Raw genomic sequence first — 25,596 nt, forward strand, 5'->3', positions numbered from 1 at the left:
CTTTGTCCCTCGGAACAGCTCTCAGAGTAGCAGGATGAATTAAACATGTGCAGAGGTGCTTACTTAGCATGATGTATTCAAGCTGCAGAATTTGCTCAGCCTTTCGGTGGAATTTTTGATTAATTTCCCCCCCCCTCCTTAGCACGCAGTACATGCTATCTTGGCAGGTGTTCTTCAGGTGCATGGAGACCCGGTCCTCTCCCTCCAGTGACCCAAGATGGTGCATTTTAAAACAGGATCCTTAAAACGTAGCCCTTGGGTTCATACGTAGCTCAGCTTGTCCTGTGCAAGTCAGTTTTATCATGGGTCTGCTTCCTTTTTTTCCCCCTTGCAGGTGCCAACTTGACATGGATGTTGACATGGATGGGTGGGGATGTTGGGGAGTTGTTGGAAAGTTAAAAAATGAAAAGGAAAGGGATGTCAAATTTGGCATTGAAAACCGTCTAGGTTTGGCCCAGGAAGAGAGCAACTGCCAGAGCATAAGGACTCCTGTTGCACAAGACTAGAAAGGGTATTGATTCTCTTTCATCTCCCCCCCGCCTCCCTCCAGATCAAAGCCGAAGACCCCACAGAAATGCCTCCAGCTCCAGTGCAAGCCCCAGCTCCCACCGCTCAACAGCAGCCGCATCTACCCCAGGCCCAGCTTATGTTAGCTGGCAGCCAGCTAGCTGGGGTAAGTAAGATTTTGCAGATCCTGGGGTATAATGGAGTGGACGGAAATTACGTGCGGGCTGTTTTTCTGGGAAGGAGACCACTGAGTTCATGTTGGCCGCAAGGAGAGTCAAATCAGGAAGGGGAAAAGCATGCGACCTGCAACCGTTCTGACCAAGCAACTCTTTAATTCGCCTTTCATTATGGAAATGGCAGAGGACCTCTCTCGGATGGGCGCCTTGTGGCATCCAAAAGGCCGTTTCATACATTTGGCAACAATAAACCAGGGTTGACAAGGACGCTTATAACATAGTGATGTTTTTAGGAGCATCCACGCATGTTAAATATTCTCTTCCAAAGCAGTGTTTGTTGCATTTGCATTTTAGATTTGTAGGCGCACACCGGGGTAGAAAAGCACTTACAAGAAGCCATGCGTGAAAAGATCAGGCTCAGAGTAACCTGCCAGTGACCCATGACAGCAGCTACATGGGAGTGCAGTTGAGAAGTCTTGGCGTTTTTCATTATTCAGGATAGGCAGCCTGAGATAACAGCTTCTCACTCTTGGTTGCATAAACTTTGCTCCAGTATAAGAGGGGTAACAGGTCCATGCCAGACTCTGGCCTAATGCATTGAGTGAGGCAAGAAAACAGGAGTTGTGTGTCCGTGTGTGTGTGTGTGTGTTTGCCTATGCCAGAGGTAGGGCAACAGTGGCCAAAGTATGGCTCTCCAGATGTTTTTTGGACTACAGCGCCCGTCACGCCTTGCACGTTCAGCCAGTGATGAGGAATTTCAGCCGAGCAACATCTGGAGAGGTGCGCTTTGCTCACTTCTGCGCTGGGATAGCGATAGGGGAAATGGCAGGCAGGAGGCAGACAGGTTAGTCTCTGAAGCAGACCTTGAAAGAAGAGGAAGAGGAAATTAGTGATTTTGAAACTGCACCCCTCACCTCACCTCTGAGAGACGAAACCCTTTCGGGGTGAGTAGAAGCCTACGGGAATTCTTGTCTGCACTATATAGTGGTTGCTGCTAGAATGGGAGGAGACGTCCAGCCTAGTAAATCTCTGTTTACCAATAGACTTCCTGTTCATTCTTCCTGTTCCATGACTAGTGGACAAGGAGAAGCTCAACAGATGTGCCGTTTTCTGTCCCTCAGTTCCTTGAGGAGAAAAAAAAAAGAAACAAGCATCTTGTCATCCACCTGATGGAACGCTTCCTGCTGGGCGTGAATAATAAATATAGGAGCATCTGCTACGGAGTAACTTGCTTTAGTATATTCACGCCGGGAACTGGGGCTGAAACACACACAGACACATAAATGGGTAGCTTCTAGAGAGGGATGGGTTCTCAATTAGGTGGAATTAAAAGGAGGCGAACCATATTGGCACAGCCACGATCTCTCCACCATCAAGGCGTAAACAGAGCTCCTTCATTTTCTTGTTTCCTTTTTGATGACCAGCCCCAGAGCCCCAGCAAGCCAACTTGTGCCTTGAAACACTGTGAAAGACCTTAGAGGTTAATCAGACATCTTTTACTGCTTGAGACAGTTCTGCTTCCAATCGCATGTCTGTTTTGATTTCCGGCTTGCCTCTGCGGAAGGGTGGGGTGGGGCAGGACTCAATGAATCTGCTTATTCTTTCTTCTCACTGTATGTTTTATTCCTTCTTCTCATCCTTCCTGCTTCCCCTTTCTCACCTTCATCCTGTCCTTAAAAAAAAAAAAAAACGCTTTGCTTGGGTCTCCCTGCCTCCTGGCTTGCCGTCGGTCCTGCTGTCCTCTGCCGCCTGGGCCTCCTCTGCCCTCCCTGAACCCGCCCCCCAGCTCACCGCCCTGATGCCTGCCCAGCAGCAGCTGCTTCTACAGCAGGCTCAAGCCCAGCTCCTGGCCGCTGCTGTGCAGCAGTCCAACGCCGCCGCTGCCGCCGCCTCTTCTCAGCAGCCTGGGGCTGATCTGTCGGCACCGCAGAACCAGCCCCAGACGCCGCAGCTTGCCCTGTCGCAGCCCATCCAGCTCACTGCACAGGTAAGGGCTTGGCCATCTGCAGAGCGCCCAGCTTGGAACCCGGGGCCAAATTACACATTAACGAAGAACCCACCGTGGGCACTGAAATCACGTTAGTGCTTGAGACCGGATGGCTGAGACAGTCTTTCACGTCTGAGAAATCGGACTTACAAGAAAAACATTCCAAGAGTCTGAAAACAAAACGCGCACAACACAGAGGGCTCAGTTGTCGATTTAGGGAACTCCTTATTCTAGTGGCGGAGTGTAATGTGTAGTTTGACCCCTGACAGGCGTGCTACATAGCCCAGGAGTGGAGTCCACACAGCTGTGGCCTCGCATTCATTTAAATTTAAAATGCATTCATAAATGTTTGTAACAAAACGGTGGGTTCGATGGATGTGGCTGTGGCTTAGGAGCCGCCTCTCGTTTTGATTTGTACTGGGCTAATCATCAGGATCATGGGATGTGTCGTTCTGTGGGAGAGAATTCCCAGCTCCCTCGCACCAGACTCCCGTTTCCGAGATCCTTGGGAGGACTTCCTCCGGACAATTCAATCAGCAGAGAGCTTTAGACACCACCCCCTTTTTTTTTTGAGGGTGGGGACAATAAAACCCAAGAAGCATGCGGCTGGTGGTGACGCTTGCTTGGGGGAATCATGGAAACTGTAGTCCAAAAATTAAAAATCACTTATCCAAGATCTGAAAATAAGCATTAACCTCCCCCCCCCACACACTAAGAAACAGAGTCTGTAATGTGTAGATACAACTCTAAGAGTTCTCTTCTCTCTCTCTCTCTCTCTCTCTCTCTCGCTCTTTTTGCTTTAGGACATCCAGCAGCTTCTTCAGCTCCAGCAGCTTGTCCTGGTTCCAGGGCATCACCTCCAGCCGCCTGCACAGTTCCTGCTGCCACAGGCCCAGCAGGGGCAGCAAGGTAAAGAAGGGGTGCACCCGTGTGTGCGTGCGTGTGTATGTGCATATGTATGTATGTGTGTGTGCGTATCTGTGTGTGTCATCTTTCCTGAGGCTGGTGTCCTCCAGAGATATTAGACTACAAATGAGGGAATACAATATGATAAGAAATAATACATAATACCCAGGGAATAATACCCTATTCCCCGGATATTATGTATTACTTCTTATCATGTTGTATTCCCTCATTTCATGTTGATTTTTGTCTATTCGCCTGTGATCCCTTTCCCCTTGTGCCTTATTTCCCTGCTCACTTTGTCTTATGTCAATAAAGGTTGATCGTATTAGGCTACAACTCTCGTAATCCCCAGCCGGCAGGGCCCACGGGTCTCAACCCCTTTCGAGAGCTCAAGAGAATTCTGTGCCAAACTACCAAGATTCTTTATGACAGACGCCATAGCAATTAAAGCGGAATCACACGGCTGTAACTTGTAAAATGTAGATCCACCCTCAAGATGCCATCCTATAGTGGTCCCCAACCTTGGGCCTCCAGATGTTCTTGGACTACAACTCCCAGAAGCCTTCACCACCACCTCTGCTGGCCAGGATTTCTGGGAGTTGAAGTCCAAGAACAACTGGAGGCTCAAAGTTGGGGACCCCTGCTATAATAGCCCTGGGATTTGTACCTGGCGAGGTTCTTAGGTTTCCTCTGTTAAGACATCTTTGGAGCCCACCCTTGAACTCTATAATCATTCTATAATCCTAATTGTGTGCCGTCAGGTCACTTTTGAATGATGGCGGCCCTTTACAGGGTTTTCCACGTAGAGATTCTTCAGAAGTGGTTCTACCCTTCCCTCCTTCTGAGGGTAGCTATGGGACACCTTGCCCAAGACTACACAGGCTGGCTGTACTCAGAGGAGGCACACTGAGGGAAATTGAACTTCCATTCTTTGGCTCCACAGCTAGCTATCTAAACTACTGAGCTATCCAGACCAAATAACAGAGAGTTATGTCACCAAACGGCAAGTCCCAGGATTCCGTAGGATGAGCCAGGATCATGACCCTCCCTCTGTGTAGCGTAGATAGACTCTTAAGTGGATGTGCAAATAAAGTGAGCTGTTCGTTTCCTCTCTTCCCCACAGGGCTGCTCCCGACACCAAATCTCTTTCAGCTACCTCAGCAAAATCCAGGGAGTCTCCTGCCGAACCAGCCTCGAGCAGGACTCCCAGCACAGGTGAGGAAGACGGGAGTTTCATGTACAGTCTGCACAGATGTTAAGCCGTTTGGGAGGAAGGAGGGCAAATATTTGTTTGGCAAATATCGTTGGTTATTTTCTCACAGACCCATTCCGCCCCCTCCTTAGCCTTCTAGGGCTGTTCTGTTCCACCTGTTGCTCTAAATCTTATATTGTACAAAGAAAGAGGTGGAGGTAAAAGAAGGTCCACAGAGGGATTATTTAGTTATTTTAGTGCACGTAGGTACCCGCATTCATCCATCCTGGAATTCATGGCATTTTCCCATCAAGGCATTTGACCAGACCCAAATAGGCGTGATGTCTAGAGTTCATGTCTCGGGCCCTGAGAGATTTTATTCACTCATTCCAGTTTTGTCTCTTAAAATTTGCAACTGGCAGCTCTTCTAAGTCTTCTTTGGATGGCTTTAGCGAGATGAAATGAACAACCAGAGAGGGGCAATACTGTAGCCTCACTCCACTACAGCGTCACTCTCCTTCCTCCCCTGGATGTAACGTTTTCAAATGGAGAACCTCTTCTTGTGTGTGTTGGTTTTCTGCATGATTCAGATACTAGTATCTGGAATCTTGTGGGGAGCATTTATGCCTATAGGAGGCATAAAGGGCTTCAGATTGTCGCTCCGCATCTGAGGAGAATGTCGAGGACGACTGAATTCCTTGTGTCTTCAGCTGCCTCAGAATGCCTGAATGCGGCTGTATCAGAGGTGGGTGAAATGGGCCCATGTGCTGCATATGGATCCCCTGAGGAGCCGAAATATGCCCGTTGCACCACTGGCCCTCTGAGGTCCCCCATCCATTCAAATGTTTAAACGTAGAAAAGTGTTTTTTTTTTTTTTTTTTGCTCAAAATGTCTTTTTCTTCCTTTATGGCAGTTTTGCCATTTTTGCAGCACTAAGCTGTACATCCGCACTCCATAAGTGTACATGAATGTGTTTTTTTGATACAGCTGTAGACTGCATTTCTGTAAACATGAGGCATTAACTGCAAACCAACAAGGCCGTCATGGTTACAACAGATGAGGGCCAAAATCCTGTTGTGCAACTAAATGCATGCAGCTTCAGATTGCATGTGCAAGGTAGTTGCATTAGTGCTGTGGTGGTGGGTGCTCTCCCCACAGCACCTCTGCTGGTGAATTGTGCCATTGGTCATGCCAGGGACACGCGACTCACTGCGCAATTGCATTGTGCAGTTCCTTATTGCTGGGTATAACGCCCTGCCTTGTTGACACTGAGGTAATTTGATGTTACACCAGCATGTTACTGGCCACTGTAAAAGCAAATCAGGTTCTTGTCTTTGCCAAAAGGCACAAAACAAAACATCCAAATGTCTGTGGGAAGGGAGGAACAAGGTTCTGAGCCATGACTCTTCGGCTAGCGTGTTCAGGAACAATTACTGTGAAGGCACCGCTCCTTGGCTCCGTCATATTGGCATCCTTTCACCACTAATTTTGATGCTACAAAGCCAGTTCACAGCAATTTGTGCCCTCGCCTTCAGTAAGCGAGCACTTTTTGTCCACCATCGCTGAAGGAGAGGCACTTTCTGCAGCGGCTGATGAAACTTCTGGTGAAAAGTGCTCACCCTCCTCAGGAGAAAGGTGTCCCCCTCCCCCCCGGTTGTCATTAGATCTTCTCCGCACGTGGTGCTTGGATGCCTTGCCTTTGGTGTCTCTCTCTACCCTGACAAGAATCACCACTTCTACATTTTCTTCTCCCGCCTTAGCAAGTGACTCGGCCTGGCCTCCCCGAGTCCCACCTCGCCCACTCGCAGCCGCCCAAATGCCTGGAGACCCCTTCCCACCCCGAGGAGCCCAGTGACCTGGAGGAACTGGAGCAGTTTGCCCGCACATTCAAGCAGCGACGTATCAAGCTGGGCTTCACACAGGTATGAAGCGTGGGGCTCGTCCACAGAGGAAGAGTGGGACGCTCGTTTCCCCTTAGCGTTGCGCTGAATGCTCTCCTTCTTCTTCGCACATTTTCAATGTGGAGGTATTGTTGGGGAAGTAGGCATCCTTCAGTCTCGAGAGACTACGGTAACGTGCTCTGAATAGAGGTCTCGGAACAGCGTCTAATGTGGCTGAGAAGGCCAATTCGAGAGTGACCATCCCTTCCGCACTGAAGACAAATACAATCTGTCCCCTGTCCAGCTCCCTGATTTTGCTGGTTTCCAGACTGCCTCTTTGCCTCGGCCTGCTGGACAAGGGTCTTTTCAAATTGGGATAGGCCGTGCTGCACCACCTGCCTCCAGGCTGAACGCTCAGAGTTCAAGGTTTCCCATCTGTTGAGGTCCATTCCTAAGGCCTTCAGATCCCGCTTGCAGATATCTTTGTATCGCAGCTGTGGTCTCAGCTGTGCACTTTCCCTGCACTAATTCTCCATACAGGAGATCTTTTGGAATCTGACCATTCAGCCATTCTCATGACATGCCCTAGCCAACGTAGAAGAGAAGACTGAAGTAATCTTTGGAAATATTCCTTCTACAAGAACATTGATCTCTGCCATGGCCACTTTTCCACCTTTGTACGTCCATTACAAAAGAAAGGGTGTATTTCACAGCTGCTGAAAGCTTCTAGTTTTATTCCCAGACACTGGTCTGGTGTTCAAATCATGTTTATTTATCCATTTATTTCAATTGGTTTTTTTTGCCCCACCTTTCTTCTTAAGGCAGCTTATATCATTAAAAGATAATATTTAAAGCTAAAAACAGTAAGTATATAAATACTGAAAATGATCAAATAAATACCACACCAAAAGACGGTAAACAAGAGCAACATCAAAAATGCATTCAAAGCAGTAAGGTGCAAGCATCCATTTAAAACCCCCACTCAGGAATGCTTTATTCTGACATGCTTTATCTATGCCTATATCCATGAGCTGAAACAAGCCAAAGTGAATCCTCATATTCACCCACTTCTCTCTTTCCTTCTTTCATGCTGGGAATTTCTTTTTTCTTTTTGGTCTGAGTTATGTATGTTATTTTATCCTGTTTTATCACTCATGTAAGTCGCCCCGAGTAGACTTTGTCTAGAGGGGCGGGGTATACATTCAATAAAAGTAAAGTAAAGTATACGGGGTATACATTCAATAAAAGTAAACAACAGCTCCTGGCTTGTTGTTGCAAACAAACCAGAAATGATGGTTTAAGACAGACTGTGTTAAATAAACCACCTTGTGACCATCACTAGAAGTGTCTGTGAAACCAGGAGCTGGTCTGCTCTGGACTATGCGCTGACCATGTTTATTATCCCACATACAACCTTCAGTTTTGAACACTGAGGCTGTCTGGTTGTCTCCCTGTATGTTTGTGTGCATTTGGCTGTGTATGCTTATGTGTGTGTATGTGTGTTGGTAAATAAGAGAACACCTAGTTTCTTCTGGGCCTTCCACCCCACCAACCATGATGGGCATCAGCTGCCAGTGCTTTAGAATTATTCTGTCACTTCTCTATCAGCGTGAAGCAAAGGGGGATGTGCTGCGTATTATTCGGCTGGACATCTTTGACACCAGAAAGCAGACTTTGACCTCCCCTCATGGAAGCCGTTCCTCAGACCCAATTCCACTGCTGTTATTGTTGGGTTTTTAAACACACAAATGCCAAACAACTTGTGAATGCAGAACTGCGTAAGAAATGTTTAAAGAACCAAAGAAATGGGAGGAACAGGGACAGGCCCCTTCAAAAAATTAAGTGAGAGTTGAAATTGATGAGGGGATCTGCATTTTTTCCAATACCTGGTGTGCATGTGAATTGAAGGGTGGAGATGGAGGGAAGCTGTCTCCTGTTCTTATTGTGTGTGTGCGTTTTAATTTTTTTTTTTTTTTAAAAAGACCTAACTGCTGGATAGCTCAGTGGTTTAGGTGTCTGGCTGCAGAGATAGAGGTTGAGAGTTCAATTCCCCCACTATGCCTCCTTCACAGAGGGTGGACTCGATGACCCAGCTCTGCAGTTCTACGATTATTATATTATTTTCCAAGTTCTGGTTTCAACCCTATATTCAGAACCTCACATTTTAAATTAAGTGGAATCGGAGAATTAAGTTAAGTGAAATTTAAATTAAGTGAAATTGTGTAACACATACCCTGAGCATTCCCTTACTAACTCCCTTTTCTTCCCACCCCTACCTCTTGTTTCCCACAGGGTGATGTGGGGCTGGCCATGGGGAAGCTTTACGGGAATGACTTCAGCCAGACAACCATCTCACGCTTTGAGGCGCTCAATCTCAGCTTCAAGAACATGTGCAAACTCAAACCTCTGCTGGAGAAATGGCTCAACGATGCTGGTAAGCAACAAGGAGGGCAGGAGAAGAAGCTGAGGCCAGCTGTGGCGGGCTCAAACTGGGGGGGGGGCACCAGTGGAAGCAAAAAAAAGCCCTTGGGATGAGGGGAAGAGTTATATAGGATGATGTGGGGTGGGACTGGAGGCGAGAAGAAAAGTGAAGTTCAGGATTTCAGAGTATTTCCTGCTAGAGAAGGTAAGGCTTCGCTGAGGTGGTGATGAGGGGAAATTAAAGTCCATGCATGCCACAGGAAGGACACTGAGAGAACAGGAGCAAATGTGAGGGAAGAGAAAAGACTAGCATCATAGCCTGAGGGAGCTCTGATAGTCTTCAACAAGTCCTGATTAAAAACAGCATAACAGGGGCCAGATGGGGTTAAACAGGCCTAGAAAGGAGCCTGTGGTAGGATGTGGACCTTGTCAAGCTAAGAATGCCAACTGTTGGCCTTACAGAGTGCTCTGGCAGCCTTTCCTAAGTTGATATGGACCAGATGTGTTGGACCCCAACCCCCATCCTCCCCAGATGGCATGGGATTTGTGGTTCAGCACAAGGGTGGGGGGAGCATTAGGCTGGGAAAGGCGGCTTTATGGCCTCAGACGTTCTTCAAGGTCCTGCTGTTTCTTGCAGGGAGAGGAGCAGGGACGGGATGATCTTTACAGATTTGCTTGATCAAGACATGTGCAGGTCCCTTTTAAATTGCCCCTTGAGTGACATCCCTATAATAAAACTTGGAAGTTTTGTATGGTATTTTGTTTGTTTGTTTTCTGAAGCTAGGAAACAATCGATGCATAAGTTGCTTAAAGCCCAGTCAAGTAGAAACTTGCTAGTGTTGCAAGGAGATGAAAGGGAGGTCTTTATTGGGAGAAAAATAAGGGGTAGAAACCAGAATGGGTGAAGAGGGGGATAAAAGAGGAGAACATGGGTAAGGTGAGGGCAGCATGCCTGCTTAGTTTTACGGAAAGGTGATGTACAGGAAGGGATTAACTCTGACCCCCTGCCAACCTTGCAGAGACGATGTCTGTGGATTCCACGCTTCCCAGCCCAAACCAACTGAGCAGTCCTAATTTAGGCTTTGATGGGCTGCCGGGCCGGCGCCGTAAGAAACGGACCAGCATTGAGACCAATGTCCGCTTTGCATTGGAAAAAAGCTTTCTCGCGGTAAGACCCTCCGTAACAGTCTCCAAAGCCTCCCATAAAACGATACCATGTCTTCTCCTCCGGACCTGGAGAGGTTCAGATAAGCTGCCCTGAAGATATGAAGTAGGGTGGGAAACAAATTTACATCATCATTTTTAAAGCCTCGCACTTTCTTGCTTGCTTCGTTAAACACGTTGTGGTGTAGTAACTAGGTTTTAGATAGGTAAGGGTGGGGTTCAACTTCCTGTCCACTTGTGAAATGCACTAAGTGGCTTCAAAGCTGTCAGTATCTCTCAGCTGATCCTGGCTCACAGTCCTGGTGTGAGAATAGAAATATAAAAGCCATTTATAATTCACCCTGCATGGTTTTGGAGGAAGTGGGTGACATAGCACCAGACAAACAGATAATACATTGATAAAGTAGGCTGGCCTTCCTGCTGTGCTTCGATTGGGCTGCGATTTGAAGCCCAGGCTTCTCAAACCCAAGACTGGTTATTTATTGCATTTGGCACTTTTAAAGGTCCTTTTAATCTATTTACAGTTGATGTCAATCAGTTATTCGACTTAGATTTAGCATCATTGGCAGTTTCAGGTCAATGCACTCAAATCTAGTGACTAGATGATATACTTAGCGCTGTTTAGAAGAGGTGCTCTTCCAAGTAGTGAAAAATGATTGTCATAGCACACAATTTTTCCTCTCTTAAGTACAGTATTGTGCAGTTTCATTGTGCTTCGCCTGTGACCCACCTGGTCATTAGAACAAAAATATGCACTTAATTTGCAAGTCTGTTTGCTCAGACACATATTCCTGAGGAAATTGAAGGGGGGGGGGAGAGAAATAGATTAGTCCATGTTTTCCTTAAAGCCTAGCCTGACCCAAAGTGACACTAAGAGGCACAGAGTGACAACAGTCCCTCCTCCTTTTGTCCTTTCTAGTTCTGCCTGCTGTGTCAAATTTGAGTGATAATTTGAGAACTGGTGGAACATGCTTTAAAATGAACGAAACAGACTCCAACATATTGCGTTGGCCTTTGGACATGGTGGCGCTGCGGGCTAAACCGCAGAAGCCTGTGCTGCAGGGTCAGAAGACCAAGCAGTCGTAAGATCGAATCCACGTGATGGAGTGAGTGCCCATCACTTGTCCCAGCTCCCGCCAACCTAGCGGTTCGAAAGCATGCAAATGCAAGTAGATAAATAGGGACCACCTCGGTGGGAAGGCAACAGTGTTCCGTGTCTAGTCGTGCTGGCCATGTGACCACGGAAGATTGTCTTTGGACAAACGCTGGCTCTATGGCTTGGAAACGGGGATGTGCACCGCCCCCTAGAGTCGAACACGACTGGACAAAAATTGTCAAGGGGAACCTTTACCTTTACCTTTACTTTGGCGCTTGATGAGCTTCATGCCTTCACTTGCCCCACTGCATGTACGATGTCACACCACCCTCTCCCCCGCCTTCCTCCCTCTGCCCCCCCACCTACCCCCCAACTGCAGAACCAGAAGCCTACCTCAGAGGAGATCCTGCTTATTGCCGAGCAACTGAACATGGAGAAAGAGGTGATTCGCGTCTGGTTCTGCAACCGCCGCCAGAAGGAGAAGCGGATCAACCCTTGCAGCTCTGCTCCCATGTTGCCTGCCCAGGGCAAGCCTCCGGGCTACAGCCCTCACATGGTACGGTCCTTACCGATCTTCTCCTCCTCTTTCTCCTGCCTTCCCATACAAACTGCGAGAACCCCTTTGTGCCATGCTGTGCCTGCATTAGGTTCTCCCTGCAAGAAGCATCCCGGGGGCCACCTTCCTTGCAGGCCCTATTCCCCCCACCCCCTTCTCTGGCCATTCAAGCCAAAAACCAAAAGAGAAATTAAAAAAATGAAAGTAAGCAAAAACATTGTGTCACCTTAAAGACTAACAGCTGTATTTTAATGGAAGCTTTTGTGAGCAGGTCCACTTCCTCGGACGCGCTGTCCCTGGAAACAAAGCAGTCTTTAAAGGGTCGCAGGTTTTTGTCTGCTTTATTTTTTTCTTTTGTTTTTGCTTCATATGCCCGGACGGCCTGATGTGGCTACTTTTTCTAAAACCTCTCTAGCAAAGTATCGTCTTGGGCTAGAATATGCCAGTGTTGGTTTCTTCTAGCTTTGCTTTGCACAATCCAAAAGACGCCCCTTTAGTCACCTTTGCTGGAGAGTGCTCGCCTCACTTTCCCACATCCCCTCACCATAGAGTACATAACCTCCTACCTTCCTTCCTTTATATTTTCTATTACGCTGGTGCATACCTGGTCCTCCTCATACTGTATCCTTCTCTACCCCTCTGCCCAGCTTCTGGTCCCCTACTGCAGGGGTCCCCAACCTTGGGCCTCCAGATGTTCTTGGACTTCAACTCCCAGAAGCCTTCGCCACCACCTGTGCTGGCCAGGATTTCTGGGAGTTAAAGTCCAAAAACACCTGGGGACCCAAGGTTGGGGGCCACTGCGACTGCACCTGTAATCTGGTTCCATTCACATACTTACTTATTTCACCTCCCATCGCCCAAGCCTCTCATCAATCCAGTACCTTATGGAGGGCGACCTATATCTTGTGACCTCCTTGCAGTTCCTTCCCCTGAGAACAGCACCACTGATCTTGAGCAGCAAATTGTGTGGCCACGTTTTGGCAGCACTCAGAAGGACAAATGACCACGGACATTTTGCTTGCTGTCATGAGCAGGGACACAGAATGGGCCCTGAGATGCACCAAAGTTGCCCATTCATGCTAAGCCTGGTGGAAAACATCTTCCTCGGGTACTCTCCCTGTGCCTACGGTTGCATGTCTTCTCCCCTCATCCCCACCACTCTCTCCATGCATGATCCATTTCTGCTGTTCAGTCTACAGCAGACCGCCTGTCTGTAGCGCTGGGGGCCGACCGTTTGCTGCTTGATGGAGAGAACGAGATGGCCCTTTCGGTGTACAGAAGCCGGTAGGCTGGCTTTGAACCAGACTTCCACGCTGGCAATGAGATAGCAGCACTCCTGATAACACTGGGCCACTTTAGGGCATGCAGAAGAAGCTGTGTTGAACACATAGCGTTCTCCCCCAAGAGACAGGAATGGCTGGAGGGGGACTACTCAGGAGGAGAGCTGCGAGGACGCTGCTGCTACCCTGGAAGAGTGAACCAGGCCAGGGCTAGAAACGGGTGATGTCCTTCTGTCCGTGCCTCTGTGACGTTATTTTTAACCCCCGCTTTGTTCCTCCAGGTGACCAGCCCAGGCACCGGCTCAAGTCTGCCCCTCTCCCAGGCTTCCAGTAGTCTCAGCACAACAGGTAATCATCCTTCAGCAGTGCGCTTCCCTCTTCTTTCCTTTCTGCTTTAATTCCTTCTAGTGCAACTCAGTGCAGGATGTTCAGAGATCAAGATCCTGAGCGGGTTGGGATGATCCGGCACTTGCTCTGCACAGAAATGCACGGACCTTCTGATGCTTGAGCTGACACCATGTTTGAAAAGACGGCTAAAGCTTCCCAGATATTTTAACTGCCCTCTGCCACTGCCTCCCCCTGCCCCGGTCAGAACACCTTGGGACAGAAAAAGGACTCACTCCTGGTGGAAAAGGCACCAAGTATTACAAGGAAGTAGGCTAAAAGTTCCATGTGAGGAAACAATGCCTTGTGCATACAGTATTTACCAGCAGGTGCAGGAACACAGCAAGTTGCTTTATATGGAGCTATATCATTGGTCCACCTATACCACTATTGTCAGTTAAGCCGTTTGCAAGGATGTGAGGCGGGAGATTCCTGCTATTCCAAGTTGGTTTTCCATCCAGGAACTAACCAGGCCTGATCCTGCTCAGCTGCTGATATCTGAGAGTATCAGAAGTGTTCAGGGCAGCATGGTGCCGTTACATGGTTGCAGTCAAGGGTTGCTCATGTAAACACAGAAACATGCTCCACTGCCGTTTCCGGAGGGCCCATGACCCCTCGGTTCCTATTCTCCTTCCCCAACCTAGGACACTGGACTCTTGGAACAGGGAGGATGGGAGGGTGAAGTGACCACAGTGAATGTTCTCAGACAGAGGAAGGATAGAATCAGGGTTGTATCTGACTGCTTGTAGCACCCTTTCAGCCAACTGCTTCCCATACATAAAACATGCCACCAAAGAGCCATGCTGGGAATGAAGGAAGCATTTGGGAAGTGGAGAGGAAGGAGTCAGCCGTGCTCTGCGTTCTAACGGGAGACACCCTTTAGTGAGGGTAAGAAGCCAGCCTCTAGCTTCACGGAGAAGCTCACAGATCCTTCCTGAACAAAAGAGATTGATGGGGAGTTCGACTGTGCTTGCTAGAAGCATTAGCACAGTACGCCGCATCCCCAAAACTGCATCCACGCACACGTATCTTTCCTGGGACACTGATGCATCGCATCGGGTTGTGCACCTTCAAAGCTCAGCACAATTTTAGAGATGATGTTCTTAATAGTGAATGAGAGGCAGGATTGGCGGTGACTATCAGTGGTCAGCGGGGTTTGTGGGCCCGTGTCGGGACTACTGTCAGAGTAGACCTTATTTAACCTCCTTTGCCCTTCCTTTGTACAGTTACTACCTTGTCCCCAACAATCTGCTCCCTGACCCCCAGCCGGACAGCGGTGGGAGCTGGGGGCACCACCCTCAACTCTGTCACACCTCCCCCGAGCAACAGCACAAATCCCAGCCCCCAGAGCACCAGTCACCCAGCGATCAGCTTGCAAAGCCTGAATCCTAGTACGGGGTAAGTGGTGGGAAAGAAAAATGGTACGTGTTCAGGTTCTTGAGCTGGTCCAACTGGTCCAAGGATGGTCTGAGGCTCACCAGTCCCAAAGGATTGAAAAGAGCCAGCTTTGAAGGGGTTGCCGATAGGTTCACACAAAGGGGGTTACCCGCCCGGAGTAAACTTTGTCTAAAAGGGCGGGATAGAAATCTATTAATTAATTAATTAAATAAATTCCAAAACTATAAGGGAATTAGAACTGACCAAAGATAGTGGAACCCCCTGATATGGATGTCCATCAAAGCATTTTGAGATGTGTTTTGGTACTACAGTCCTGGTTAACTTGGGGAGAGGAGATGGGAATTACGGTAGGGTGGAGGTGCCAGGAAATCTAGCAGTTTTTTGCTTTCTCCACACCCCATTTTTTAAAATGTCGGGGTCTTTCCATTCAAAATATGAAGAAATGAACTTTGATAAATTCTTCAATAATAAAATTATCTTCCATTTGCACCAGCTTAATTCAACACATGTATAGCTAGCTATCTTGGAGACAGCTAAGTATGTTTGCCTTGTGGATGAGGAATTTCTCAGAAAAAGAAAAGATTTTATACTGCAGTTCAGCACACTGACAGGGTTTGACAGTCAGAGACCTGAGAATTTTAACAATGTCACTGTTTCTGTTCTGAATCGGAAGACGTTTAGAGATGTTGGTAAATTCTTTCGAAAAGGATATTGAAAAGCATTGCCATCCCTCCCTACTTTTATGTTTCCCATTATAGACCCCTCTCCTTCCCTTTAACTTGCTTGCATCTGGTTTGATTTCAGAAGCACAGTGCTAGGGGTGAATGCAGGGTTAAACCCAGCGCTAATGGCCACCAACCCGCTGGCCACCATACAAGGTTTGTGGAAGAAAAGATCACACACTATTTCATTGCTCCCATTCACTCCACTGGCCTGTCTGCGCAAAGAGTGAGCATTTTGTCTCCGTGCATTGCAAAAGGCATGAATGTAAGTCTGTGTGTGATGTGCACAAAACGGAATGGTGAATATCTGGAGAAACTATCCTGAGGATGTGGGAAATTCTGAGAGTGCTCCCATGCCTGGCTCTACATTAAATTTGTCATCTGACAGAAGATACATTAACTGATTCCTAATGTAAATGATTACTTATCATTTTACTCCGTGAATCAGTGAAATCTGCATAAGAGAAAAACATTCTTTAAAACAGAACAGCTGATTTGCTTTGTTTTTAGGTGATACTCAATATGTGCCACGGCAGACATGGTCTGGAAAGACCTATGGAAAGTCCTCAATTGCTTTTGAGTTGTCTCCATCTCACGGACAATAAGAAGTGCCCCACAACCTGGCATTAAAGCAGGGACTCTTTAATTAGTGGCAATTTGCCACTTGCCAGAGGCATCATTCCTGCTGTGCCAAGACAACTATGCAACAAAGATTTGGCTAATTTGTGTGAATGTAGAGGGCTTTTTTTGAACTTTTATGGCATCTCCAGAAAGGTGACCTGGAGGCCCGGTTTTGAGAAAGTGCAGACCACTACATCCTTACTACATCTTACCTTGAGACAGGTTACTATTCAAGTTATCAGAACCTCCAGGCAGGTTTGAATCCTTGAACTTCCCAAGGTAGATGGCATTTATGGTTAAGCACACTCCTGTACTGCAGTGAGTCCTGGACCCTTCATGCACGGCAGGAGAGAAAGCTGAACACGTTCCATATGCATTGCCTCCAACACATTTTTGGTATCACCTGGCAGGACAAAGTTCCAAATAGAGTAGTCCTAGATCGAGCTGGAATTTTTAGCATGTATACACTACTGAAACAGCGACGCCTACGTTGGTTCGGGCATGCTGCAAGAATGGCTGATGGTCAGATTCCAAAGGATCTCCTGTATGGAGAATTAGTGCAGGGAAATCGCCCCAGAGGGAGACCACAGCTGCGATACAAGGATAAGGCCTTGGAAATGGATCTCAACAGATGGGAAACCCTGATATCTGAGTGTTCAGCCTGGAGGCATTCGGTGCATCACGGCCTCTCCCAATTTGAAGAGGCCCTCGTCCAGCAGGCTGAGGCAAAGAGGCAGTCATGAAAGCAGCAAAACCAGGGAGCTAGACAGGGGACGGATTGGATTTGTCTTCAGTTTGGAAGGGATTGTCACTCTCGAATTGGCCTTCTCAGCCACACTAGATGCTGTTCCAAGTCCTCCATGCAGAACACGATACCATAGATTCATAAGATCTAAATGTCAATCTGATAGCAAGGACTCATATTTTGTGCTATTCCCATCTCTGCTGCTGCTCTTAAATAAGATGCAACCGGTTCCTTGGCAGAAAAGGAGCGCGCTGAACCCCACTACATGGCTGGTAAGGCTTTGCTCAGCTGGTGAAGACGCACATGACAGAGAGAGAGAGAAGGCTTCCGTCTATGGAGCAAGATCAAGAGTTCTGTTGAGTCTGGCATTGTCCATTCCGCTTTTGGTCTCCAAGCAGAGGGTTTTCCAATACGCTGAGAATATTTGAAGTCGTGCTGCAGAAAAGGAACCAGGAAATAAACCCTGGAGACCTTCTGTAGGCAAAGGATATGTTCTACCAAAGAGCCGCAGATCTTCTCATGAGCTGTCCTGGCTCCCAAAATGCCTCTGTGTAGGTCCTTCTTTTCCAACTTGAAGAATAAAACTTGTATACAGTGGTGCCTCGCTTAGCCAGTGCACCGTATAGCGATGTTTCCATATAGCGATCCCTTTTTCGGGATTGCTATACGGAAACATACCCGATCTTCGCAATGGGGAAAACCCGCATTGCGAAGATCGGGTATTGCGGCGGCCATTTTGGAGCCGCCGAACAGCTTTTCGGCGGCTCCAAAATGGCCGCCGGAAGCCCGGAAATGGCTGCCGGCAGCCGTTTTCACGCCCTGCCCTCGCTTAGCGAGGGCACGAAAATGGCTGCCGGCAAGGGGAATCCTCGCTGAACGGATAAGTAAGCAAGGTATTGGAACGCATTAAACTAAGTTTAATGCGTTTCAATACGTTTTCCCTACCCGTTTAGCGACGATTCCGCATAGCGAGGGTTAATCCGGAACGGATTAACCTCGCTATGCGGGGCACCACTGTATGTCCAAGTGAAGATGTGCAAGAAGTGCTGTGCAAATGTGGCGTGAATGTGCAAGAGTGCTGCAAGCCAGTGGAGTCCCACAGAGCCTGCTTTCCTTCCTCTTGAGGTCACATCTCCATCCATTCCTCAGCCTGTCTATAGCAGTAGAAAGCCTCATGTTTCATAATGCCCATCTTCCACATCATGCCTGCTAATCCTTCCTCGTTCATCCTCTCTTGCTATGCACTGTTCTGTCTTTTCTGTACGAAATGTGTTTGGGGGAGGGAGGTGGTGAGGTGTAGCAGAGCTGTGGGGCAATGCCATTTCAGCAGTGGGGCCGCCCGCCCGTTACATGTATAGCTGCCAAGCGGCAGCTGAAGATACAAGAATGAGCTAATACAGAGGTGGGAAAAACTTTGGAGGTCCTGGGGCCATCCTCTCTGTATAAACCCAGAAGTGAATGTAGGAACGTAGGGATTTGCCTTCTATTGACTCAGACCTTTATCTAGCCCAGTATTACCGACTCCTGCTGGCAGTCCTCGTCTTCCAAAATATTGGGCAGGATTATTTCTTGTCCCTATTTGGAGATGCTTGAGATTGAGCCTGCAAACTTTCCCATGTAATGCTTATGCTGTATCACCAAGCTGCAGCCCTCTTCACAAATACAGTGGTGCCTCACTAGACAGTTTACCCCGCATGACAGTTTTTTTCGCTAGACATTGGCTTTTTGCGATCGCTATAGCGATTCGCAAAACAGTGATTCCTATGGGGGAATTTCGCTGGACAGTATTTGGTCCCTGCTTCGCAAACTGATTTTCTCTAGACGACGATTTTGACTGCTCCCTCCGCGCTCGCGGACCTAAGCTTCGCAAGACAACGATTTAAACAGCTGATCGGCGGTTCGCAAAGTGGCTTTCCTATGGCCAATCTTCGCTAGAAAATGATGATTCTTCCCCATTGGAATGCATTAAACAGGTTTCAATGCATTCCAATGGGGAAATGTTTTTTGCTAGACAATGATTTCGCTAAACAACGATTTCAGTGGAATGGATTATCATCATCTAGAGAGGCACCACTGTAACTAGAAAATGACTTTAAGGGTTTTCTTTAAGTCTAGTTTTTTTTAAAACGGGTTTTTTCTTTTGATTTGTTTTTTAATTTGCTGAAACGGTGTGGGGATTCAGCAGGCACATTTTTTTTCCTTAGAGGAGACGGTGATGCTCAGAGGCATGGCTCTCTCATGTTTTTGCTGGGGAGGGCTGCGAATTGAGCAAAATTTCCCCCTTTCTCCAGGGCCTGAAACAAAAATTACTGCATGGGAGCAGGGTGTGTCACGTGGGCCTACAGGCCACATGATTTTCGAGCCCAGGTCTAACATGAGATGACCCCTTCAAAGGAGGAGCCATAAGGGCTCACTGGTTTCTCTGGGCCAGTTGTCCCAGAGAACAAGCAGGTGCATGCTGGACCCTAACTGGTGTTTCTCCCTCCCTCTCTGTAGCCCTGGCCAGTGGTGGAAGTCTGCCGATTACCAGCCTTGATGCAAGTGGCAACTTGGTGTTGGGTACCACCGCAGGCACAACCGGGAGCCAGAGCATCGTGACTTCGCCGCTCTTCCTCAACCACGCAGGCCTGCCCTTGCTGAGTGCTACCCCGGGAGGTGTGGGGCTGGTCTCGGCAGCTGCTGCCGTGGCTGCCTCCATGCCCAGCAAGTCTCCTACCCTGACCTCCTCCTCTTCTTCCTCCTCTTCCTCCTCCTCCTGTTCCTCATGCAGTTCCTCCAGTGACGTGGCGCAGACTCTGGGGCAGGCTGGTCCCGGATCCACCGACCCAGATGCCAAGACGGAGTAAAGGGCTGAGGATCCAGCAGCCTTCTCACTGCCTTTCCTGACATGGTGGGGGTGGCAAAGAGCGGACCTACAAAACCAACAAGTGAAACCAAAAATAATAATAATAATAAAAAATAAAAGAGAGAACCAAACCAAACAAAAAAAAAATTGTCAGCAACAGCCAAACGAAAAACCAACCAAAAAAATAACCCAAAGGAACCAAACAAAGCAAAGCAAAAAGGGACTATCGGAAGAAACCAAAAAGAATTCCCCAAACTCTTGGCGTTCGTTTTTTTTCCTTTTTTCTTTTTCCTCTCTGATACTCAAAACAAAACACTTTGCAAAAAAAGGTGGCTGCCAGTCCTTTATTTGGGATATCGCTCTTTAATTCATTTCTCTTTATTTTTCATCTGCTAGTTTCCTGGACAGTACCAGAAAGGAAACAAAGAAATGGGGAGAGGTTTACTATTCTTTTTTTGTAAAAAAAAAAAAGAGAAAAAAAGAAAAAAGAAAAAGAAAAAAACACCTTTAAAATCCTTAAGGGGAAATCAATCTCACACCAAAAAATCACCAGTCCTAGCTTCACCCAAAGCTTTTTACAGACTTTTCTAACTTCTGTGTCTGGTCGAATGTCTTTCAAAAACTCTTTTTATTTATTCTTATTTATTCTTTTTCTTTTCTTTGGGATCTAGAAGGGTTGGTAGGGGAGGGTTGGGTTGGTTTAATTTCAGGTTCATGCTATAAATATTCTTTTAAAAAATGTTAATTGCTTCCCCCCCCTCTTTCTTTTTTTTCTTGTGAATAAGAAACAAATAAGAAGCTTTTATCATTTTGTGGAGATTCTCCTTAGATTTGAAGGCTAGGATTTTCAAAGGCACTGTTGGGAATTGGGCACCACGTTTCCCCCGTTACAGAAACTGGTTTCCTAATTTGACGTCCTGCGATGACTTTTGCATCCGAACTTCTACCTGTTTGCACAATGAGCTTCATAAAATAAGAGGGAAATGGGAAAAAGAAACTATTTATACCATTTCCCACCCTACAGTTCTGACTTATGGTATATAAGGTATCGAACAAAGATGGAGCCCTGGTGGTATTTTGTCTACATCACCTCCACTATTGTGCTCCAACAGGAATTTAATTAAGTAAATTCATTAGGGGTAATATTACCACCTGCTGAGCTGCCCCCCCCCCCCGTACAAAATGTAAATATAAATCCCAGTGCAGGAGGCCTTGAAAATCTCAATCTTCAGCTCTTTTCAGGATAGGGAGTACTAAACACATGTATGTTTTGTTATTTCAACTTGAACATTTTCTTTCCCGGTTTTATTAATTTCCCCCCTATTTATCTTGTCAACTTGTTTTCCTTTTAAAAGTTGATTTTCGCCTGGGATTAATATCAGGGGTTATTTTTCTGAAAACAGGGGATGTGTAATTTTTATTATTTTTGTATCTGTGTTCTGAAAAAAAAATACTCATATTCCAGTGCCTGACAAAAACCAAAACAAAAAAACACAAAAAAACAGGAATTTCAGTATTCTTTACATTTTCCAGGAAAGAAAAAAAAACCAAAAATTGATAGATATCACTACAGAAAATAACAAAATGAAGACCGCTGGGGGAAAAAAAATAAGAGAAAACTGCAAAAAAGGGAGAAAATGCCCCCTTTTATGTGGATATTGCAGAGACTCCGAGGCGAGAGAAAAACTTTTAACCAAAAAGAACCTACCAAGTGAACAAAGAAACCTAAAACAAGCAAACAAAAAAAAAACTGTAATTAAAGAAGAAAGGATGAAGACATGTGGGAATAAAGGGGAAATCTTTACTTTCTCTGGTTAGACAAATGGCTCAACCATCTTTCTCTGTTCTGAACAAAAATACCTCATGGAAAGTTGCGTTGAGAAGCCAAAATTTTATAAGTGGCAAAGAGACATAAATAAATAACTACGTAAATAAATAACTAAATAAAAATAAACCAAATCAATAGGAGTGGGAGGTCGAAGTACAGAGGCTCCTCAAACTTCCTCCCACAAGTCTGGAAAGCTTTAAATACGGCTTCTCAAAACGCTCTTTTTATTTTGTTTTTAACCTTTTCTTGTACATTTTTTTTTGGTTTACTTTTTTAAAAACTGGTTGCTTTGGGATTCTTTTAATGTGTTTTAAGGGGTTTTACTTGCTGTTTTGGGGGCTCTTTGAATGTTTTGTCTTTTATTTTCAACTCCTGTGAACCAAAGTCGTGCTGTTGCAGAGAAGGAAGTTAGCCATGGCATACAGCGATCCGGTCGAAAATAAACCAAGCAAGCAAACAAAAAATTGTACAAAAAGGACAAAGTGGAAAAAAAAAAAGATAAACAAGCAACCTAAAAAAAAAAAGGACTTTGAAGCCTTTCTTAAAGGGAGGGAAAAACCCTTGACCTCATTTTATCTCCTGCTTTTGCTGTGTTATAGCGTTCAGGTGGGTTTGAGATAACAAAAGAAAAAAAAATACTGTGAAACTTTCCAAAACCACACCTAGTTTCAAAAAAACTGACTTGGAAAAAAAAAAGGTTTTTTTTTCACCCCATTATGTGCGTGAGTGAGAGAGAGCTGGCAGTATTTATCCATCTCTTTTTAGATTCAAATCATGTGATTATGGCGGACATCTGAAAAAGAAAGAAAGAAAACATTTGGGAGGTCAATGTCTCTTTCCTTCTCTCTCTTGTCTCTCTCGCTCATGTGCTACTGAACGTGTTACTAGGTGGAATGTAACTGTTTTAGTGATATTTGTTATTTCCTTTTCTTTTTTTAAAAAAAGAAATACTTCTTTTGGGGGGTACCTTCTATTTTTTTTTATAGAGAAAAGTCTATGTTCCGCTTTATTGCTTCTTACTGTATAAAAAAAAGACAAAAAAAACCAAACAAACGCTATGGGTTTGCGACAAAAAAAAAGATAAAAAAGGAAAAAAAAACTAAACAAAAATCAACAAAAAAAGAAACAAAAACCAAAACGTGTTTTTTTTAAATTGATTCTAGACCAAAAATGACCCTATCTCCATCTGTGGAGCTGAGTGGTGGGTGAATGGCGTGGAGGGAGCAAACCAACAAAGGAAAAGATGAGAAGTATATGAACGTTGTTGGCTGTTAAGCAGGGGATGGGTGTTTCCTTTCTCAGAGAGTTGAAGGTGTTTTGAAAGAGGAAGGACTCTTGATAGTGTGGGTGCTACTCGTTCCTCTTTTGTTGTTCGGAAACCAACTGCCCGACCAGAGGTGACAAGTTGGGTAGAAGAGACAGAGGGGTGTACACTGAAAAGCACTACCAGACTCTCATTATGTTCAGCTTGGGGTGGGGTGGAGTAAACCCCTATTGCCTCTTTCCAGATTTAGGAATGGAAATAATGAGAGACGGTGGGTTTTGCGATCGTGGGCAGAGGGCAAGCCATGGGGTATCTTCACCATTTTCCCTTGCCGCCTCTTCCCAAAACCCGTGACTGTATTTCATGGAGTTTCTTAAAGGACTCGATGTGCAACTTGGGGAGGGAAAACGATTTTTGACGTTTTACAGCAAAACGACTTGGTATTGGGGTGTAATTTGGTCCCTGCTTTTATGCAGCAGGGTGATTCACGGGCCGTAACCGGCCTTCCTTTTTTAGTCCGTGTGTTTCCCCAAGTGGCTCGTGAGAGCAAAGAAATGTTGGAAAATGCTGCTCCTGCCTCTTTGAAAAGCAGTCACATCTCTCTTTCCTGCCCACCTCCCTGACTCCTGGATGTTTCTAGAATGAAGAAGGAAACAAGCTTTAAAGTACAGCTGTATAACCAAATATTTGCTCACACGCCTCCACGCCAGTGCCCGACCCAGGGTTGGGAGGGCACAAGGGGGAGAGAGGGCCGGAGAGAGGGCCGGCTAGTCCCCTCGCTCCCGTATAGTGCCAAGACATCCACCACAAAGCTCTTTGGAGATAGCCCGCCATATACCTCATATACTTTAATGATAAACCAAATAGAAAAGCTTTATTAAGGGTGTGTGCCGGACGGGTCCGTTTGGGGTGGTGGAGATCAGGTGCAGCATCATCTCTCACCCCATGGAGGGAGATCGGTAGGAAAAAACCACTCAGATCCTGAGAAATCGGATCCATTCTCTTAAAGGTCTGATGTCTTTCTACGCAGACTCTTTCCTCAATCCTGGAAAGAAAGAAAAACTGCTTGGTTAGGTAAAGGACCCGAGACTTGGAGAAGGTCAGTAAGGAATCATTCAAAACTCAGTGGGCCTGATTTACACAAGGGGGAAGGCCTGTCCTAGTGTAACAGGCACCTTTTACACCTGGGCAAACGGTAATACGGCTACGGTCCAAGGGCATACCTGTGTCACAGAAAGGCACCTTTCGACTCTTTTCGCCTGACGCAGGTGTCCTTTAGAAATCTTGACCATGGATGCCACTAATGGCTCGACCGCATGTCTCTTCCTTACTGTCCTTCCTGATGTCTTCTCCTGGGTCCTTTCTGGGCCATTCCTGTCTGGATCTTGAGAACAAGGAATCTCATATGATACTTCATGGCTTAGTAGCCCAAGGAGAATGGGCCAGATGAGTTGGCCTTGATATTGTGGGGCAGGAGGGATGCTGCACCAGCTCCAAGTTCCTCACCCTCACCACCTCAACATGACTGGCCTGTTGCTGTAGCCGACCCGGGAGCAGTGGAAAAATCGTGTGATAACTTTGCCAAAGGTAGTTAGTTCCTAGTAATTCAGTTTTCTTTTTTAAATTTTTTTTTTAATCTTCCGGGGTCTGATCCTGTCTCGTTAATTTATTTGTAACTGTGGGGCTTAGAAGTGACTTGAAAAAAAATGATGATGATAATGATGATGATGTAACAAATATTCTGAGTGATTTTTTTTAATTTGTTCTTTTATTTGGTTCTGTCGTGGTTTTGTGTTTTTTTCCCTGTCTTTTTTTTAATTAATTAAAAAAAAAGAAAATAAAAATCTTGCAACCAAAGATGAGATGAAATGGAATCGGAAGTCTGTTATATTGGTTAAATGGTGGCAAGCGTGCCATGGAGTGTGTGAGGAAAAGAAACTTGCATTGAATCTAAGAAATTAAAATGTGGGGGGGGGATAATAATCTCATCAGTCTAATTAATGAAGAATGTGTGGTTTCTGTTTTCAGGAAAATTCAAATCCTGTCACATAGGAAGCAAACAAGTCTACAGTATTAAGTATCCAAAGTCATATACTCATTTTGGCCTGATCATTAAACATTCTGGCTTGTTAGTTCACTGTCTGTGCTGGCTTATTAGTTACAAAATAGCAGTTATCCTATTTATTATTTATTTTAAAAAAATGTAACCCACCTTTCTCCTAAGAAAAGGCCCAAAGTGGCTTACATCATTAAAATACAATGTTAAAGCTGAAGTGAATTATTCAAACGTTAAACAAATGAATTTTAGTAAAGCATTACTAAAATAGATTTAGAATCAACAAAATGCAAACTATCTTATTTTTAAACCTTTCCTAGACACTCAGGGAAAGCTTGCCTGAAGAGAAAGGTCTTTGCCTGTTTGAGGAAGGACAGCAAAGATGGAGTCAGGCTGGCCTCCAGTGGGAGGGAGTTCCACAGTCTGGGAGCAGCCACAGAGAAAGCCCTCTTCTGTGTCCCCACCAAACAAAACTGAAGGTGGTGGGACAAAAAGAAAGGTCTCCCCAGTTTTCTTTAGTTAAAGGGAGAACTGCAGCCGTGCCCTGTTGGCTTCAACAGTCTGTCAC

The 25,596-nt window shown here is 46.1% G+C and overlaps 1 protein-coding gene across 6 annotated transcripts in view; it reads left to right on the plus strand.

The window, feature by feature from the left end:
• The window catches only part of POU2F2 (POU class 2 homeobox 2), a 107,675-nt gene extending 82,834 nt beyond the window's left edge, over positions 1–24,841 (plus strand). For 4 of the 6 annotated variants that reach the window (XM_072980314.2, XM_078380329.1, XM_020807899.3 and 1 more), the window contains 12 exons: positions 551–673; positions 2,470–2,670; positions 3,474–3,579; positions 4,700–4,791; positions 6,529–6,690; positions 8,941–9,082; positions 10,089–10,237; positions 11,709–11,885; positions 13,447–13,513; positions 14,776–14,947; positions 15,752–15,825; positions 19,532–24,841. In XM_072980314.2, the coding sequence (XP_072836415.1) occupies positions 551–673; positions 2,470–2,670; positions 3,474–3,579; positions 4,700–4,791; positions 6,529–6,690; positions 8,941–9,082; positions 10,089–10,237; positions 11,709–11,885; positions 13,447–13,513; positions 14,776–14,947; positions 15,752–15,825; positions 19,532–19,881 (1,815 nt within the window). In that variant the 3' untranslated portion in view covers positions 19,882–24,841. The remainder of the gene's footprint in view (positions 1–550; positions 674–2,469; positions 2,671–3,473; positions 3,580–4,699; positions 4,792–6,528; positions 6,691–8,940; positions 9,083–10,088; positions 10,238–11,708; positions 11,886–13,446; positions 13,514–14,775; positions 14,948–15,751; positions 15,826–19,531) is intronic. The other 2 variants (XM_078380330.1, XM_078380331.1) reach the window with 2 other exon arrangements.
• The last annotated feature ends 755 nt before the right edge of the window (positions 24,842–25,596 follow it).

The sequence above is a fragment of the Pogona vitticeps genome, chromosome 9 (genome assembly GCF_051106095.1).
Source record: "Pogona vitticeps strain Pit_001003342236 chromosome 9, PviZW2.1, whole genome shotgun sequence".
Classification (NCBI taxonomy): Eukaryota; Metazoa; Chordata; class Lepidosauria; order Squamata; family Agamidae; genus Pogona; species Pogona vitticeps.